Source organism: Schistocerca piceifrons, chromosome 1 (genome assembly GCF_021461385.2).
Source record: "Schistocerca piceifrons isolate TAMUIC-IGC-003096 chromosome 1, iqSchPice1.1, whole genome shotgun sequence".
Taxonomy (NCBI): domain Eukaryota; kingdom Metazoa; phylum Arthropoda; class Insecta; order Orthoptera; family Acrididae; genus Schistocerca; species Schistocerca piceifrons.
This window is the reverse complement of record NC_060138.1, coordinates 569,953,946-569,973,687: the sequence shown is the minus strand read 5'-3', so window position 1 is coordinate 569,973,687 and position 19,742 is coordinate 569,953,946. Positions and strand designations below refer to the sequence as shown.

The following is a 19,742-nucleotide window of genomic DNA, read 5'->3' as shown; positions in this document are numbered from 1 at the left end:
GGTATGTGTGGGTTCTGTCCTGTCAGACACCTTTCGCCAGGAGAATGGGGTGCCACAGGGCTCAGTTTTGAGTGCCGCTCTCTTCGCCATAGCGATCAATCCAATAATGGATTGCCTCCCAGCTGATGTATCAGGCTCCCTTTTCGTGGACGATTTTACCATCTATTGCAGCGCGCAGCGTACATGTTTCCTGGAGCGCTGTCTTCAGCGTTCTCTTGACCATCTTTACTCCTGGAGTGTCGCCAATGGCTTCCGTTTTTCTGCCGAGAAGACGGTCTGTATTAACTTCTGGCGCTACAAAGAGTTTCTCCCACTGTCTTTACGACTCGGTCCCGTTGCTCTCCCATTCATGGAGACAACAAAATTTTTAGGTCTTACATTTGACAGGAAACTTATCTGGTCTCCACATGTGTCTTATTTGGCTGCCCGTTGTACTCGTTCTCTAAATGTCCTCCGTGTTCTCAGTGGTATGTCGTGGGGAGCGGATCGAACCGTCCTACTTTGCCTATATCGGTCGATCGTCCGCTCAAAGCTGGATTATGGGAGCTTCGGCTGTCCATCTTACGCCGCCTCAACTCCATACAACATCGGGGTTTACGTCTTGCGATCAGAGCATTTTATACTAGCCCCATCGAGAGTCTTCATGCTGAAGCTGGTGAATTGCCACTGACCTACCGGCGCGATATACTGCTTTGTCGGTATGCCTGTCGGCTACTGTCAATGCCCGACCACCCGTCTTATCGTTCCTTTTTTGACGACTCTCTCGATCGTCAATATGGGTTGTATGTCTCTGCCCTGCTACCCCCTGGAGTTCGCTTTCATCGCCTCCTTCAACACCTTGATTTTTCACTCCCTGCAACCTTTAGAGTGGGCAAGAGCCACACGCCACCTTGGCTCCAGGCTTAGGTTCGCGTTCACCTTGACCTCAGCTCGCTTCTAAAGGCTACCCCCGGTTCGGTATACCACTCGCGTTTTGTCGAACTTCGTTCGAAGTTCATTAATATGACCTTCATTTATACAGATGGCTCTAAGACCAATGACGGGGTCGGGTGTTCTTTTATTGTTGGGGCACAAAGTTTCAAATACCGGCTCCATGGCCATTGTTCGGTCTTCACCGCTGAGCTCTTTGCCCTCTACCAGGCTGTTCTTTATATCTGCCGCCACCGACATTCTGCTTATGTCATCTGCTCCGATTCCCTGAACGCCATCCAGAGCCTCAGTGATCCGTATCTGGTTCACCCTTTCGTGCACCGGATCCAACGCTCTCTTCCGCAGCTGGTGGACGACGGTTCTCCGGTTAGCTTTATGTGGGTTCCTGGCCATGTCGGTATCCCTGGGAACGAAGCTGCAGATGCCGCGGCCAAGGCTGCGGTCCTCCAGCCTCGGACAGCTTCTTGTCCCTTCATCAGATTGTAGCAGGGTCATTTGTCGGCGCATTTTATCGCTGTGGCATGCCGATTGGGGTGCACTTACGGACAACAAGCTTCAGGCCTTGAAACCTCTTCCCGCGGCTTGGACGTCCTCCTCACGCCCTTCTCGGCGGGAGGAGGTCGTTTTGGCCCGGTTACGGATTGGACACTGCTGGTTCAGCCATCACCATCTGCTGACGGCTGCGCCAGCGCCGTTCTGCCCATGTGGGCAATTGCTGACGGTCCGCCACATTTTAACATCCTGTCTAGATTTTACTACACTGCGTCTTGATCTTGGCCTGCCATGTACCCTCGATGCCATTTTAGCGGATGACCCAGGAGCAGCTGCTCGTGTTCTTCATTTTATCAACTTGACAAACCTGTCTAAGGACATTTGATTATGCTGTTTTTTTAATCCTATGCCTGTCAATCTTTTATCGTGTTTTCCCTTTTAGTTGCTGTTTTAAATTTGTGCCTCGCGGTGCATTCCTAATGTAGCCTGGGCGCCAATGACCATTGAAGTTGTGCTCCCTAAAACCACAAAACAAAACAAAAAAAAGACCCTGGACCAATTGACTTACCAAGAGGCTAAACATAAATTTGAAAGATTACACCCCATTCAGTTGATGTCCTCGTATGCTGCAGCTACTTCAACAACACTGTCACAAGTGCCGGTCATACCACACTCTGTGCCACAAACAGTGGGCCCTCCGGGCCACCAGAATACATCCGCCGCCTTGGTGGTAGGGGGAAAATCATCTTCCGTTCAAACACAGGGGACATCGGTCCCCTGCCCCCAGCTGGAGAAGCAACAACCTCCTCCGGCTCCAGAAGGGGTTCCTTGGGACCCTCTCTCCCAAGGTCTCCACTAATGCCACTGCGGACACTCCCCAGTGACTAAAGGACCCAAAAGCTGTGGGATGAAGAGCTTCGCGGTCTTCCTCTGTGCCTGGAGAAGTCGTTCTAGCAAGCCCCTAAAGAGAAGTGAGAGAGCAAGCGCACAAAGTAGTAGTCTGCTAAGAAATAGGACCCTCTGGTGGCCCCAAAACCACCACTCCCTACCAGTTCTGCATCTGAGGATGAGGTGGAGATCTTAGCATCCCTTGAGGACCTGGATCTCACTGATGCCTCATTCACAATAGGAATGGATATAAATACTCAGTCGGTGGCAGCAGGTGACCCTGAGGCATAGCCTGCCTCCTTGCATGCTTCATGCCTTCCCAGCCTTATGATAACGTAATCCTCCAGTGGAATTGCTGTTTTTTTTTCCACCACCTGGCTGAGCTACAGCAACTGTTAAGCTTTACCCCTGCTTTCTGCATTGCCCTTCAGGAATCATGGTTCCCGGCGATGCGGACCCCCTCCTATTATATTCTTTCCCCCCCCTGGTGCTGGTGCCTGTCCACTGCCCACCCTTATGCTCACTCCAGTAATGTTCCATCGTTTGTTCCAAACACTCTTGTGATAGTTTCAGGATGCCATTGTTTTTTACACCAGGCTCTAAAACCACCAGTCATGTGGGATATGCCTTCACGCCTTCATTGGCATGGAACATCGTCTTCTCCTTGCCATGTATGGGGTATTTCCTGCAGAATTGATGGCCCTCTATCAGGCCCTCTGCTTCATTAAATGGTCCTCACTCACACGAGTTTTGTTATGTACGGAGTCAGTGGGTAGCAGTCAGGCTATTGCTCGGAGTTTTTCCCACTACCCCTTGATCTCTGCCATTCATGACCTTCTTGCTGATATTGGTAATGCAGCTTGTTCAGTTGATTTCCTTTGGTTTCCTGGCCACGTAGGTATCCCGAGTAATGAATTTGCTGAACATCAGGCTGGGAGGATAGGGGTGGGGGTGGGAGTGGGGGGCAGCAACTATCTACCCCCATTCTCCATGATCTCTCTGGAGGTGGATTTTCAGTCTTACATCAAAGCCCTTTTTGCCGACTCTTGGGATGCTATTCCCCCTGCTAGTAAAATTTGTGCAATCAAGGAGACTTATCGTGTGTTGTACTTCCCTCCACTTCTCCTAGTGGGAATCCAGCATCCTCTGTTGGCTTCGTATTGCCCATACTATGTAGACCCATGGCCTTTTACTCTGCAATGAGCCCCCCCCCCCCCCCCCCCTCCACTTTATAGTTGCCGGGCTCCCCTTACGGTGATCCATATTTTGCTGGACAGTCCTCTCCTTTTGCTGCTCCCATCTTCCTTGCCTTTGGTGTTAGCATATGACCCTCACATGGTTATGTCTGTCCTTGGTTTTCTTTGCGAAAGTGGCTGCATGGTTATGTCTGTCCTTGGTTTCCTTCGTGAAAGTGGTTTGTCCTCTCAGGTTTAAGTCCTTGATATTTCCTCTGGGATTTGAGTCCCTCCAGTAGTGTAGGCATTGGTTATGGAGGCTTTGGCCTTGCCTCTACACCAGCCAGCCTCCTTTTCCCTCCTTGTTAGATCTGTTGTGTATTCTTCCCCTGGTGTCGTCCCTATTGTATCATGATAATAGTGTGGAGTGGGTGTCAGGACGGGTCAGTGGTGGTGCTGGTGCCTCACCACATGTAGCATTTCTGGGACACCCCTGCTTTCCCTGTTTGCACCCACCCTTCTCCTGTTCTTTCCTCTTCCTGCTGCTCTGACATTCCTGTTCCTTCTCTGTTTGCCTGTTATCCCTTCTCCTTGACTGGTCTGTGCTGTTTGTGGTGTTCCTCCCATGATTTCTGCTGTCTTAGATCATTTGACTGCTGACCTCACTGTTTGGTTCCCTCTCACACCAACCAACCAACCAGCCAACCATCTTGACATATTCATACTGAAGTTCCTGATCAAATGCCCAAAATTTAGAAGAGATGCTATCTGCAGTAAACAATACTTAATAATGTATGCACATTTATGTGCTGTAGAATGAAGTGTGTATATGTATATAAACATGGTTACCTTTACACTTTTTCAAAAACTGTGTATCCACCACTGGAAACAGACCAGAATTAACTTAAATTTGGAAGAAGGAAAAAAAAAAGAAAAAAAAAAAAATCAACGTAGACCGTCAGAGCATCTGACGATAAGCCCCCAGGGCTCAAAATGCACCGTGCATTGAAATAAAATCATGATTGTGACTGAAGATGGTTCTTTATTTTACAAAATATTCTTATAGTTTTGTGAGTAGTTTGACTTGAACATGGTCATATTTTTTTTGTTGTTCCCCGAGTTGCTTGGACAATGAATTTTGATCTAAAAGTTCCCTTTCTTTTTGAATTTTTCTTACCTTCTTCTTTTAAGTCTTATTTAAAGTTACTTATCTTGTTTTAGTTCAACGTATTACGAGGGCAGTTCAATAAGTAATGCAACACATTTTTTTTCTCTGCCAATTTTGGTTGAAAAAACCGGAAATTTCTTGTGGAATATTTTCAAACATTCCCACTTCGTCTCGTATAGTTTCATTGACTTCCGACAGGTGGCAGAGCTATATGGAGCTGTTAAAATGGCGTCTGTAACGGATGTGCGTTGCAAACAACGGGCAGTGATCGAGTTTCTTTTGGTGGAAAACCAGGGCATCTCAGATATTCATAGGCGGTTGCAGAATGTCTACGGTGATCTGGCAGTGGACAAAAGCACGGTGAGTTGTTGGGCAAAGCGTGTGTCATCATCGCCGCAAGGTCAAGCAAGACTGTCTGATCTCCCGCTTGCGGGCCGGCCGTGCACAGCTGTGACTCTTGCAATGGCGGAGCGTGCGAACACACTCGTTCGAGATGATCGACGGATCACCATCAAACAACTCAGTGCTCAACTTGACATCTCTGTTGGTAGTGCTGTCACAATTGTTCACCAGTTGGGATATTCAAAGGTTTGTTCCCGCTGGGTCCCTCGTTGTCTAACCGAACACCATAAGGAGCAAAGGAGAACCATCTGTGCGGAATTGCTTGCTCGTCATGTGGCTGAGGGTGACAATTTCTTGTCAAAGATTGTTACAGGCGATGAAACATGGGTTCATCACTTCGAACCTGAAACAAAACGGCAATCAATGGAGTGGCGCCACACCCACTCCCCTACCAAGAAAAAGTTTAAAGCCATACCCTCAGCCGGTAAAGTCATGGTTACAGTCTTCTGGGACGCTGAAGGGGTTATTCTGTTCGATGTCCTTCCCCATGGTCAAACGATCAACTCTGAAGTGTATTGTGCTACTCTTCAGAAATTGAAGAAACGACTTCAGTGTGTTCGTAGGCACAAAAATCAGAACGAACTTCTCCTTCTTCATGACAACGCAAGACCTCACACAAGTCTTCGCACCCGAGAGGAGCTCACAAAACTTCAGTGGACTGTTCTTCCTCATGCACCCTACAGCCCCGATCTCGCACCGTCGGATTTCCATATGTTTGGCCCAATCAAGGACGCAATCCGTGGGATGCACTACGCGGATGATGAAGAAGTTATTGATGCAGTACGACGTTGGCTCCGACATTGACCAGTGGAATGGTACCGTGCAGGCATACAGGCCCTCATTTCAAGGTGGCGTAAGGCCGTAGCATTGAATGGAGATTACGTTGAAAAATAGTGTTGTGTAGCTAAAAGATTGGGGAATAACCTGGTGTATTTCAATGCTGAATAAAACAACCCGTTTCAGAAAAAAATGTGTTGCATTACTTATTGAACTGCCCTCGTACTTTAACCTGGCAACAACAGATTTTTTTTCCAGATTATTTGGATGAAATTTTCTGTAAAGTCTTCATATTCCCTCTTCTTCTAGCACTGCTAATCCCTGTCCTTCACCTGGGTCACCTTAATGGAATTGAACCTGGATGATCTTTTGGTATGCTTCAGTGTTCCATTTCCTGTGTGATATGTAGCCCTCTGATAATTTAGATCAGCACCTTTATTTAATAAGATTTGATTTGGTCATCTTTTCTTGATGTTTGCTGGAGGGGACCTACTAGTCAGTTCCCCCCAACCATGTTCCAGCAGTCTTCATAGAACTTCATCTCCGTGTGCTTGGATGGGTGCTGAAAGAGCGCGTCAATTGTCCTCCAAGCTACTTAAATGACATAAACAGCTGAACTTTAAATGTTCTGTGTTTACGCTTTGTTATACAGCAACACAATCTCATATACTAAGCAGGTTGACAGAACGTCTTAAACATAGCATATATCTCTGAATCCAAGATGAGGTTTTTTCTGAAGTTTTGTGCCCAAAGTAGAGGTCATCCTGCATTCAGAGCAAATGATGTGGTGTTTTTTTTCCTTTACTGAATCAAATCTAGATCTTCCATTATGCTGTAACTATACTCTCTGCCATGCCTACCACTTTGACGTTGAACATATCCATGCTCTTTGAGCATTATTGTATGATAGCAGGAAGACTTTGTTGTGGCAATTTTTTTTTATCATTTGTTTGACTTTAAGAGAGCCTACTTCTAAACCACGTAGGAAAGTGTGTAATTGATCATGATGCAAACAACTTGGTTCAGGATAGAGTTTTTCAACAGGATGCAGACATTACAATGACGCAAATTTCAAGATCTTGATAGTTCTCTATGCAGAAGCAACAAGCAGTTGTGCAGCTTCAAGTAAGTATGGGGTCACAGAAGCCAGTGTTTGGAGACAGTAAAAGGTTTTATAAATACATGCAATTACCTTTGAAATGCAACAGACTGTATTATGGCCATTATTAAACTCCACATTAACATTACGTATCACTTGTGAATCTCAAAAAGCACAAATTATACAATATGGCGGCTAACAATGACTGTTTCAGTGGACACACTTCCTACACGTCCTCTTGTTATCCTGTCTCATAACAAAGTCCCTTCACATTCTGATTTTCTTATTTTTCTTCGCTCGCCATGGAGCAACTCTAAGTCACAGAATAAATATTTGGCTCACACAGGTGAAATGAAATGTGCCACCTCGCAATATATATTCACTTTAAACCGATAACAGGAAGGTCGTTGAACAGATTTCTGTCCGCTAGCATGGGCCAAGGGATATTATAAAGGACAAAGGATATCTGAAAAATGCAGAGTCGACTAGGAATGTTTTCAATGGCGCACAAGGTGCATGTTTCAAAAATGTTGGTATGGGAGTAGCGGCATTTGTGAGCAAGAAATGTAAAGAAGGAATGGCAGTTTCCTGTGATGTCATACGAAATAAAGCATGTGAGTTATAGAAACATGGTATCCAATTTAAAGCCAGCTCTGGGTGGTGTAAAAGGATAATGTGACACAGTGGACTTGTGCTGCAATGACCAGTATTGTGCGTGTGTGCGCTTCCAGTATCATATGTGGAGAAGTTGGTCAAGTATCGACAACACTTTGTAAGACTGAGAAAGGAATGTACTTCTATCTTCGGTCAAATTGGGAAAACACTAACAAAACTCATGTTTACTTTGACATACAATCCACTACAAAAGTTGATGAGAAAGGCATCAAAAGTTTATTGGTTTGTACTACGGGCAATAAGAAATCACAAATTGCTGTGATGATGTGTGTGCTGGCTGATGGAACAGGGATGTGACCCTGTGTCATCCTCAGTCATGAAACTATGCTGAAGGAAAAGCTGCCGCCTGATATCATATTTCATTACAATGGAAAAGCATAGATGACAACTGAATTAGTTAGAGATTGGCTCTGTACAGTTTAGAGCAGGAGGTCAGGTGGTCTTCTAAAAAATAATTAGATTTTGATCCTTGGGGATTTCATCTGGAACCAGCACTGAAGACAGAAATCTGAAATTAAGCACAGATCTTGTTGTCATTCCAGGAGGCATGACTTCCTAATTACAAGTGTTAGGTGTGGTGAATAAGCCATTTACCAGGTGTACCGGTATGAAATGAGCATTAAGATACAAATGTGTCGATAGGGAACATTTGTTGTGAACGAGCCTTATTTTTTTTTCTTTGGTTGGTATGACATCTGTCAGATATTTAGTATACATCAAGTCATGGAACAAACAACATCATATGTTTTCATCGTTTTAACAATGTTGAATTTTGTACCAGAAAGTGATGATTTGCGGAAAGCATTAATTTTTTGTTTTCGTTTGAAAAAAAGTGCTGCAGAGTCGCATCGAATGCTTGTTGAGGCATATGGTGATCATGCTCTATCACAAGCAACATGCAAAAGATTGTTTCAACGGTTCAGAAATAATGATTTTGATGTAATAAATGAAGAATGTGGAAGACCACCAAAAAAGTTCGAAGACGCTGAATTGCAAGCAATATTGGATGAAGATGATACTTTGAGTCAGAAGCAAATGGCAGCAATGCTAAATGTTGCACAACAAACAATTTCTGACAGTTTGAAAGCTATGGGAGAGATCCAAAAGTGTGGAAAATGGGTGCCACATGAATAGAATGAAAGACAGTTGGAAAACCGAAAAACCATTTGTCAAATTTTGATTCAAAGACATGAAAGAAAATAAATTTCGCATTGAATTGTTACTGGCGATGAAAAATTGATTTATTTTAAGAATCATAAACTGGAAAAATCATGGGTTAATCCGGGACAACCATCAACATCGACTGCAAAACCAGATCGATTCAGCAAGAAGACAATGCTCTGTGTTTGGTGGGATCAGAAAGGTGTCGTGTATCATGAGCTTCTAAAACCTGGGGAAACTGTGAATACTAATTGCTACAGACAACAAATGATCAATTTGAACTATGCATTGATCGAAGAAAGACCAGAATGGGCCAGAAGACATGGCAAAGTAATTTTTTTACACAACTGTGCACCTGCACACAAAGCAAAACTGGTCCAGGATACAATCAAAACACTTGGCTGGGAGCAGCTACCCCACCTGCCATATTCACCAGACTTGGCCCCGTCCGACTACCATTTGTTTTCATCAATGGGACACGCATTGGCTGAGGAACACTTAGATTCCTACGAAGAAGTCGAAAATTGGGTGTCTGATTGGTTTGCTTCAAAAGACAAAAATTTCTGTTGGTGTGGTGTCCACAAATTGCCAGAAAGATTGTCAAAATATGTAGAAAGCAATGGTCAGTACTTTCAATAAAATTTTTTTACTTTTCAATTCAAAATTAGTGTTTCATTTTCACAAAAAAAAACACAACTCTCATTTCATACCGGTACTCCTGGTAAAAACCACCTGAAGAAGCTGTGCAGCAATTGGCTACTTCAGGATAGTCAGACACTGACCCCTACCGGGAAGTTGAAGAAGCCTTCAGTACCGCTGATTGCAGAATGGCTCAAGATTCCTTAACATGCACATCCAGTGCATCAGTTATTCACAGCTTTAAAAAGTGTTGTGGCACAAATGCATTTGATGGGAGTGAAGATTATCTGCTATGGGAAGGAATGCAAGATAACTGTGACAGTGGCAGTGACTCTGCAGATCTGTGAATCATTCCAGTGAGGAGCACAAAGTTGCATCTGTATCTGATTGAGAGAGGTCTTTATTTGATTTTATTTTCTGTGTGCCAAACTTTTATTCTACTCTTCAGTTACATGTAATAAGGTAACCACGTGTAAGTTTTTGGAATGAATCTAGTACATGTTTTTCTGTAATTCATTGAACAATGGGAGGTTGTCTTGCATTCTGTAGTCACCTTGGATTCATAGATTCTTACATTTGCTTGTATGTATGTAGCTTCCGCAGAAGTGAGACAAGAAGCATATTTTACATAATCCAATTTGCAATCTTTGGTCAGTGTCCAATGTAGCCATGACTTTTTTTCTTTTTCTTCTTGTCTTGTGAACACTTTCAGAGCCTGCTGCCAAACAACAAGCTGCCCCACTCAGCAGGTGGAGAGGCTCACTCAACATCTCACATTGTAGAAACAATGGGTTCAAGCCATTCTTTCATGTGCATATATCATAGTAATAGCTACCGCAGTGGGATGTCCCAACATTTCCTTATTACTAATAGTCACAAACAAATTTCATCATCATAGAAGCTTGGAAGTAGGACACGCCACCCTGAAAAGTTCACACTTCACTCCCTTGTCTGTTGTGTGGCATGCATGTCAGCCCGACTCATATAGTTTCATATCTCATGCAATTATTTCTCATCTCGGGCATCAATATTGCTCTCGATGTCTTAGATTTACAATTCCTACATACTGTCACAATTCAATAAGATTTCTAGCTGGTGTCACTAACCCAGTTGGACTATCTCAGGAACACGAGACTGGTTACCTTGATCTTGAGTTCCTTAACCCCTGGCCAACCAGTCGTCTAAGAATGAGACAGGAAAAATGAATTAGATGTAAAAGTGGAAATTTCTCAAAAGGTAAATTAAGAGATACTCAAAAATAGCCGATTATTTGGAGGCATTTTTAATAATTCATTTTTCTCTCATTAGTTGATAATGTAGGTGTGAATAATTAACTTAGCGGCTCACCTCAAGCTTTTATAAAAAAGCACTCAGGAATAATTTTGATAAATTTCAGGCAAGTAAAGAGTTTTCAGTGCCATCAATTTTGTGAATAATAAATGTTATTGCTTAAAATAATCAGTTTCAAAATTATCAAAGTTGCTCAGCTGAGCAACTCAGTATATAAAAAATAATATCATTCCTTTTATTATAACAGCAATGAAGAAAATATTTTAAAATTTGTACAAATGGTTTAAGTGAATTTATTGTCATCAAATATTGAGAATATACAGTATGCACTATTCAATACTTCCCATTGAATTCCAGAACTTGTACCTTCTACTTGAATGAACAGTAAAGCCTAGAAGTAGATAGTGTTTAGTTTCTGGGACTACTGATAAATCAAACTTGAATTTGAAAACATGCACCTTAGACCTGATGGAGGGTCTTAGTTAAGTTTGCGTTACAAGTGATTTACAACTATATGATTTAAAAATTAGAGATTAGTTTATTCTTCACATTTCCATTCACAAGTAGGGAACAGTATAATTTTTGTCCACCATTACAATTTCCTTCTTTTTATATAAAAAAGTATGATGTATACTAGTGCAGAATATCTTTTGAATAATACTGTGAAAGCAAAGAGTGTTTTAAAGAACTTTTTTTGGGACATCTTCCTTTACTCCATTCAAGAGTATTTTCACAGATACTTTCTCAGTTTTGTGTATTTGGTTATAACTATAATCAATATAGCAGGGTAATACAACTGTATTTTATTAGGTAAGTAATTGTATTCTATTCCACACACAAAAAAATGTACACGTTTGACTTATTTTCACTTACCAGTAACTTCTCTGTATGGAAGCTGTGGAATATGATTCATCCAATGTAATGTACATGTTAAGTATCAACGAAATAATGCTTAATTACTATTCTGACTTAATTACAGGCCATAAGGCATGACTATAAATTGCAAGAAGGACCAACACATGCTATTCTTTGTATCTATGCACGCCAGGATGGTGCTACAATTGGAAAAGTGTTGGAAGCACTTCATTCTATAAAACGTTATGATGTTTTGCTGGCACTGAAGGAGTACATTATTGGAGAGAAAGGTAAATGCAAACACTACAGTGTCAATATCTTGCTTAACAATGGACACCTTGAGACACTTTCTAAATTAAACCCTGATTCACACAACAAGCAGTTGAAATAGGACTGTGAGAAGAGTAGCAACATCAGTAACCATGAGGGTTTGCCGAAAAGTAATGCCTCCAAATTTTTTATGTGGAAACTCTTTAAAGATTTTTAAATAAAACAAACATAGTGTGTGACATGGCGGTTTGTAACATATCAGAACATGAAAAATAGCATTGAGCCTCAGATTCGAGTAGTTCATCAACACATGGTGCACACTCTCCATCAGCCTGACAGTGCCAGACCACACAAGAGTGTTGCAACATCTACATCAATCTGATGCCTTGTCGTCAATAATCCTCCATACGGTCCCAACTTGGTCCCATCTGCTTTTCCTCTGTTTCCAAAACTCTAAGAGCACGTTTGAATACTTTACTTACACACCCCCCACACACACTTTGTGTTCGATAACTTCTGCTTTGTTACTTCCAAGAGAACCGAAAGTAATGTAAGATGTGGTTAAGTATCTCAGTAAGCAGGATTCACCAGGTGTTTGGCAGGTGTTTGGAAGGAAACTGTCACTTCTTTCTTCAGAAAAGTTTTGATTGTCCATCATGGGGTACTTTGCCGTTGGTAAGAATATTGGGCAAATGTCTCATTGATGATTCCATTCCTTACAACCAACTAAGGAAATAAAGCTTGTTTTAGACTTCTGATCAACTTTTATTGATTCAGTAAAGGTGTTGGATAAACTACCCAGCCAAATTAGTGTCAGGTTATTCTACATCCACAGCCAGAAACACTTCAAATAAATCATCAACGACCATCAATGGGGTTTCATTCAATTCCATCGGAAAATGCAGCATTAAAAAATTCCTTGAGAGATATAGGGATTCTTCACATATTAAGTGGACTTGTACTGTATTAATGTTTCTATTGACAGGAATAGCATGCTTTGTGCAGCTTGCCGTCTTGCTCAGATGCACACTCTTTGCAAGTGATCTAGCACCAGCAGGTCCACAGTGAATGTTCTGTTTAGACAACCCATGCCATACTGATAAGGACACGGTTCTACCTAGATACACACTAATTGGATAGATGAAAAATCTACTCACCAAGTGGCGGCAGGACACACACATAACACGGTTTTAATTGGCAAGCTTTCGGAGCCAGAGGCTCCTTCTTCAGGCGGGAGGGTTGAAGGGGAAGGAACAGGGGTGAAGGAAAAGGACTAGCGAGGTCTAGGAAAGGGGTAGGTTATGGGAAAGTCACCGTGAACCATGGGTCAGGGGAAACTTATCCTATGGGATGAGAAGGAATGACAGATCATTGGACACTGCATCAGACAAGATTTGACAACCTGAAAGCTTAGAGGTGGAAGACAGGGTAATATGCAGACAAACATTACCGCTTAAACATCATGCATGAATTAATAAGAGTGAAACGCTAAGTCCATTGTACATAACAGAGATGAGAGGGCGATTGTGAAAAATAGATGGGAAAGGCAATGAAAGGTGTAGAAAACTAAGAATGAAGCAAAGAGTAGTTACAGTGAATAAATGCTGAGACGTAGAAATTAATGTAAATTAAGGCCAGGTGGGTAGTGAGAACCAAGGACATTTTGTAGTACTAGTTCCCACCTGTGGAATTCTGAGAAACTGATGTGTGGGAGAATAATCCCGATGGTGCGTTTGGTGCTACAGGTGCCAAGATCACAAATGTCATGTTGTAGAGCATTCTCTGCAACAGGATACTGCAAGTTGCAAATATACACCCTCTGTGTATTCCCATTCATTCTAATTGATAATTTGGTGGTAGTCATGCCGATGTAGAAGGGACAAACAGTGTTTGTGTATTAGATGGTATATGACGCGTCGTGTTGCAGGTGGCTCTCCCTTTGATAGTATTTGTTTTGCCAGTTACGGGGCTATTAAAGGTGGCGGTAGGAGGGTGCATAGGACAAGTCTTACGCCATGGACAGTCACTGGGGTAGGAGCCATAGGGTAGGGTGATGAATGCTGAAGGAGCATAGGGTCTGACAATCATATTGAGAAGATTGTGAAGGTAACGGAAAGCTATTCTAGGTGTGGCGGTCAAAATTTCAGACAGAATGGAGCCCATTTCAGTATGTTTTTTAGGAAGTCATGGCTGTGTCGAAGTAACTGATTAACACATTCGAGACCAGGATAATACTGAGTTACCAATGGTGTGCTCCGCCCGAAGCTGGTTTTTTTGAGGGATCAGCAGTACCAGGATTGGATATGATGGCCCAGGAAATCTGTTTTATTAGTGTGAGAATGAGGTGAGAATGGTGATGTGTTGCTGTAAAGAGTCTGCATCCGAACAAATATGTTTGCTTTGGATGCCAAGGCTGTATGGAAGGGAATGTTTGACATGGAAAGAATGGCAAGTGTCAAAATGTAAGTACTGTTGTTTGTTGGTAGGTTTAATGTGGACAGAAGTTTGTAGCTGGCCTTTGGTGAGGATGAGATCAACACCAAGGAAAGTGACATGGGATTTGGAATAGGACCATGTGAAATTTAATTGGAAGAAGGTATTCAGAGATTCTAGACATTTTAGCAGGTCAGTCTCACCATGAGTCCATATGGTAAAGATGTCATCAATATATCTAAACAAAACCAGAAGCTGAAGGCTTACGGATTCCAGGAAACACCCCTCCAAGCGACCCATGGAAAGATTGGCATAGGGAGGAGCCATCCTGGTTCTCATGGCTGTATCCCTGATATGTTTGTATGTCTGTTCTAAAAGGCATAGTTGTTGGTCAGTATAAAGTTGATTAAGGTGAGTAGGAAGGATGTCATAGGTTTGGAATGAGGTGGGCGCTGACAGAAAATGTTCAGCAGCAGACAGAGATACCATGTACGCGGGGGGTGTTGGTATAGAGGGAGGTGCCATCACCGGTGACAAGCAAGGTGTGTGGTGGAGTGGGATGGGCATGGATTTAAGATGATCTAGAAAATGGTTAAAATATTTGATGTAGGAGGGGAGTCTTTGTATTATGGGTTGCAGGTGTTGATCAACTAAAGCAAATAACCGTTCGGTGGGTTCTTTGAAGCCAGCAACTTTTGAACAGCCAGGATGATTGGGTTTGTGGAGCTTAGGAAAAAGGTAAACAGTGGGGGTTCATGGTTTAGGTGCTGTGAGGAGTTCTAGCGAGGGGCCTGAGGTCTTAAGGAGGGACTGCAGGTCAGTTTGAATTACAGGGATGGGATCTTGATGACAGATGCTGTATGTAGAAGTGTCAGATAGCTGGCATTTACCTTCAGTAACATACATCTTTCAGTCAAGTACTACAGTGGTATATCTTTTGTCTGCTGGGAGGATGATGATAGTCGTCAGCCTTTAAGGAATGTAGAGCCTGGAGTTTGGCAGAGCACAGGTTAGGGTCGTGTTGTAGGGACCTGAAGAAGGGTTGTGAAGCAATGCTGGACATTAGGAATTCTCGTAGGTGGTGATTGTGAGGTAGTGGTGGTGGATCAAGTTTGGATCGTGGTCTGAACTTTTCAAGGCAGGGTTCAGTGTCTGGTTTGCTGTTGGAAAGGTTATGGGATTGGGTTACAAAGTAATATTTCCAATGGATATTACATATGAAGAAAAGTAGGTCCATCACCAAAGCAGCGTGATCAGATGCAATTTTAGGGCTGAAAGTGAGGCCCTAGATAATACAGATAATTTAGGATGGGAGAGTGGTTTAGATGAGAGGTTACGGACACTGTACTGTTTTGACTGGTTCTTGGGATCATGGATTATTCCAGGTCTGGGAAGCAATGGTGAAGGCTGTGGGATGTTAAGGAGGTTGGCCAAGCTCAGTTTGTAGGAGAGGAGTGGAGTGGTGGTTGATGGTGTGGATGTTTAGGGAGCTGTAGAGGTACAGGAAGGGAAACACCACTGTTCAGGTAGTTTAGGAGAAGGTGGGATAGCTTTTTGAGGTGAAGTTTGGCATGTTGTTGAGGTGAAGTTTGGCATGCTGTTGAGGTGAAGTTTGGCATGCTGTTGAGGTGAAGTTTGGCATGTTGTTGAGGTGAAGTTTGGCATGTTGTTGAGGTGAAGTTTGGCATGTTGTTGAGGTGAAGTTTGGCATGTTGTTGAGGTGAAGTTTGGCATGTTGTTGAGGTGAAGTTTGGCATGTTGTTGAGGTGAAGTTTGGCATGTTGTTGAGGTGAAGTTTGGCATGTTGTTGAGGTGAAGTTTGGCATGTTGTTGAGGTGAAGTTTGGCATGTTGTTGAGGTGAAGTTTGGCATGTTGTTGACGTGAAGTTTGGCATGTTGTTGCAGTTTGAAGTCGCCTTGGCAGATCATACCATTCAAGGAAACATGAGGGGGCAGGTAACTGCAGGATTTTGTAGGAGGAGAGAAGTCTGGTAGAGTGGAAGTTAACTGATAAGGCATATAAGCCACAGTTTAGCCGGGTATGAGCAAGAGATTGCTGTATTTGAAAATGTTAAAGAGCCCGGTGTAGGGTAGGATTGCATCCAGAAACAGGGACTTTAAGTGTTGGGTCTTTTGGAGTAACTCCAAGGAACAAACAGGTTCCTAGAAACAGAATGTGGGATTAGTTTTTATAGTGTAAAGACATGTTTTTGAAAAGAAGGGATATAATGTGAGATGTGATTCATCATGGCAAGCGAGGGTGTTTGAAGAGTTATAAATCTGCATTTGATCATGCTGCTTTGGTGGAGGATGTACTTTCGTTCATATGTAATATCCATGGGAAATATCACTTTGCAACCCAGTCCCAAAACCTTTCCAACAGCAAACCTGACATTGAACCTGCCTTGAACAGTTCAGTCCACGGTCCCAACTTGATCCACCACCACTACCTCACAATCATCCCTTACAAGCTTTATGAGAATTCCTCTTATTCAGCATTGCTTGACAACCGTCCCTCAGGTCCCTATATCGTGACCCTAACCTGTCTTTAGCAGAACTCCAGGCTCTACATTCCCTAAAAGCTGATGACTCCATCATTATCGTCCCAGCAAACAAAGGATCTACCACTGTAGTACTTGACTGAAAGGAGTATGTTACTGAAGGTCAATGCCAGCTGTCTGACACGTCTACATACAGCGCCTGTCATCAAGATCCTATCCCTGTGATTCAAACTGACCTGCAGTCTCTAATTTACATTAATTTCTTCCATCTCAGCATTTCTTCGCTGTAACTACTCTTTGCTTCTCTCTGTTTTAGATTTCTAAATCTTTCATCCGTCTATTTTTCACTGCCCCTCCTCTCACCTCTGTTATGTATAATGCACTTAGCTTTTCACTCTTATTAACTCATGTGTGATGAGTGATCTCTGTCTGCATATTACCCTGTATTTCACCTTTAAGCTCACAGGTTTTCAAATCTCGTCTGATGCAATACCCAACAATCAGTCTTTCCTTCTTATCCCATACAGTAAGTCACCCCCGACCCGCCATTCTGGGTGACTTTCCCAAAATCTATCCCTTTTCCTAGACCTCTCCAGTCCTTTTCCTTCACCTGTCTTCCTTCCCCTTCATCCCTTCTGCCTGGAGGAGGAGCCACTGGCTCCGAAAGCTTGCCAATTACAACCGCCACTTGGTGAGTAGATCATCATCATCATCATCATCATCATCATCAGTGTTCTGCCTAAAGGTAGGTTTTCACATGGTAGTTCTCCAGGTTGTCCGGTCTTCTGTCATTCTCTTCAGGTCTGCATGATTTCCTCTTCCCTTTATGTCGTCTATCATCTTGTATCTCCTTCCTCTCAGTCTTCTCCCACAAACCAATTCTTCCAAAGCATCTACTAGCAAGCACTCCCTTCTCAATGAATGTCCCAACCAGTTCTTTTTCCTTTCTCTTACAACCTTCAGCAGACATCTCTCACCAACCCTTTCCAATACTCTTTCATTACTCACTCTTTCCATCCATCTTATTCTCTCCATTCTCCTCCATATCCACATCTTAAATGGTTCTAACCGTTTTTCATTCTCTCGTCTCAGTGTCCATGTTTCTGCCCCATATAGTGCTACACTCCAGATAAAACATTTACCAAGCCTTTTCCTTAGTCCTTTATCTAATTTGCCACATAAGTCTCCTCTTTCTGTTGAATGCCTCCTGCGCTATGGCAATTCGAGTTTTCACCTTCTGGTGACATCTCAAGTCTTCAGTTATTGTGCTTCCGAAATATTTAAATTCACACACTTGGCTAGTGGTAGATTGTCCTGTTTTAATAATGGACAGTCTGCGTCTTGTACTCTTTGTTTTTGCTGTGTTTATTTGCATCCCATTTTCCACACAAGCTTCATTCAGATCTTTGAGCATGTTATTCACTGTCCGCTCACTTTCTGCCACTAATACCATGTCATCAGCAAATCTTATACATTCTATTCTCTTTCCACCAATACATATTCCTCTTTTCCCATCTAAGCTTTTCGCAACAGTCTCTTCAAGGTATACATTAAATAACAGTGGGGAAAGGCAACAACCTTGTCTAGCACCTTGTCCAATGGTGCTTCCTTGTGACATTTCATTTCCAATGCTTATCCTTACTTTCTGGTGTAAATATAGATTCTGTATCAGTCGTCTCTTTCCAGTCTACTCCTTTCCTCTTCAAGATATCCATCAGCTTGTTCCACTGAACTCTGTCAAAAGCCTTTTCTAAATCTATAAAAACAGCAATGATTTCTCTACCCTTTTCCATATATCTTTCCCCTATAGTTCTTAGCAGGCCAATAGCATCTCTTGTTCCTTTTCCTCTTCTAAATCCGAACTGCTCCTCTGCAATCCCTCTATCCAGCTTGCCATACAACCTTCTATTCAACACTCTCAGCAAGACTTCAGCTGCATGAGAAATTAGACTGATGGTCCAGTGCTCTTCACATTTTTTAGTGTTTCTCTTTTTCTCTATTGGTATAACTGTTGCAGCGAAGTCCTTTTTATCTATCAAATTACATAATTTTGTCAATAATTGATTGTTTTAATATCAGCAGTACATTTTGAGGCAGTGGTCTTAAATGCACTTCTGTCTGGTAGAAAATTAATTTTTCTCATTTCTTCTACATTTAATAGGGTATTTCCATGAACTGGTACTTTTGTGGCTGTAGCTAATAGTACAGGTACATACCCAAAATAGCTGTCGTCATTTATCTTAGGTGCAGTCTGTTAGGACTGCTACGATGCAAGATAATATTGAAAAGGCACAAATGTTGCACATAAAAATCAGAAGACAGGGTCAATAAATATACTTATTGCATTAATTTCATATCACTTTTACCAAACCTTGGAAATCAGATGCCCCCTGCGGGTTCGGGGGTTAGAATAGGCCCACAGTATTCCTGCCTGTCGTAAGAGGCGACTACAAGGAGTCTCAAACTTTTCGGCCGTATGTGATGGTCCCCTGTTGGGTTTGACCTCCATCTCTCAAAATTTTTCCGAAGAGCGAGCCGATTGGGGAAGGGCACCTTACTTGGTGCATTGTGTCCATCTTGCGTTGAGAACTTTCGCCAGCTTTTTCGTCGTTGCGTTGCAGTCCTGCCCGCTCTCCATCTCATGGGCATGGATACGCTCCTGCGTGCACTTTCTGCCAAGCGATGTGCAGGGCCACTTTCTGCACTGACGGCGACCATGGACCACATGTCACCTAACATCCAGCACGGTAGCCAGTCCATTGTGGTGGGGCCGCCATGTACCCTCTTGGTTGTAGCCCCCTGACAACACAGGGATCGCTCTATTGATGCCTGCGCCGTTAACTCCCCACGTATGCCAAGGAGTAGATGCCCATCTCCCTGGGGCATCAGGACTCCCGGCAATGGCCATCCTGCCAGGTGGCTATTGCTTTGGCTGGGTGGCACCCGTGGGGAGGGCCCTTGGTCGGAGTAGGTGGCATCAGGGCGGA

At 43.0% G+C, this 19,742-nt stretch overlaps 1 protein-coding gene across 1 annotated transcript in view; it reads left to right on the top strand.

The window, feature by feature from the left end:
- LOC124803481 overlaps positions 1–19,742 on the top strand; it is a 95,171-nt gene that overhangs the window by 27,044 nt on the left and 48,385 nt on the right. The window contains exon 4 of the mRNA XM_047264676.1: positions 11,676–11,841. Within this exon, the coding sequence (XP_047120632.1) occupies positions 11,676–11,841 (166 nt within the window). The remainder of the gene's footprint in view (positions 1–11,675; positions 11,842–19,742) is intronic.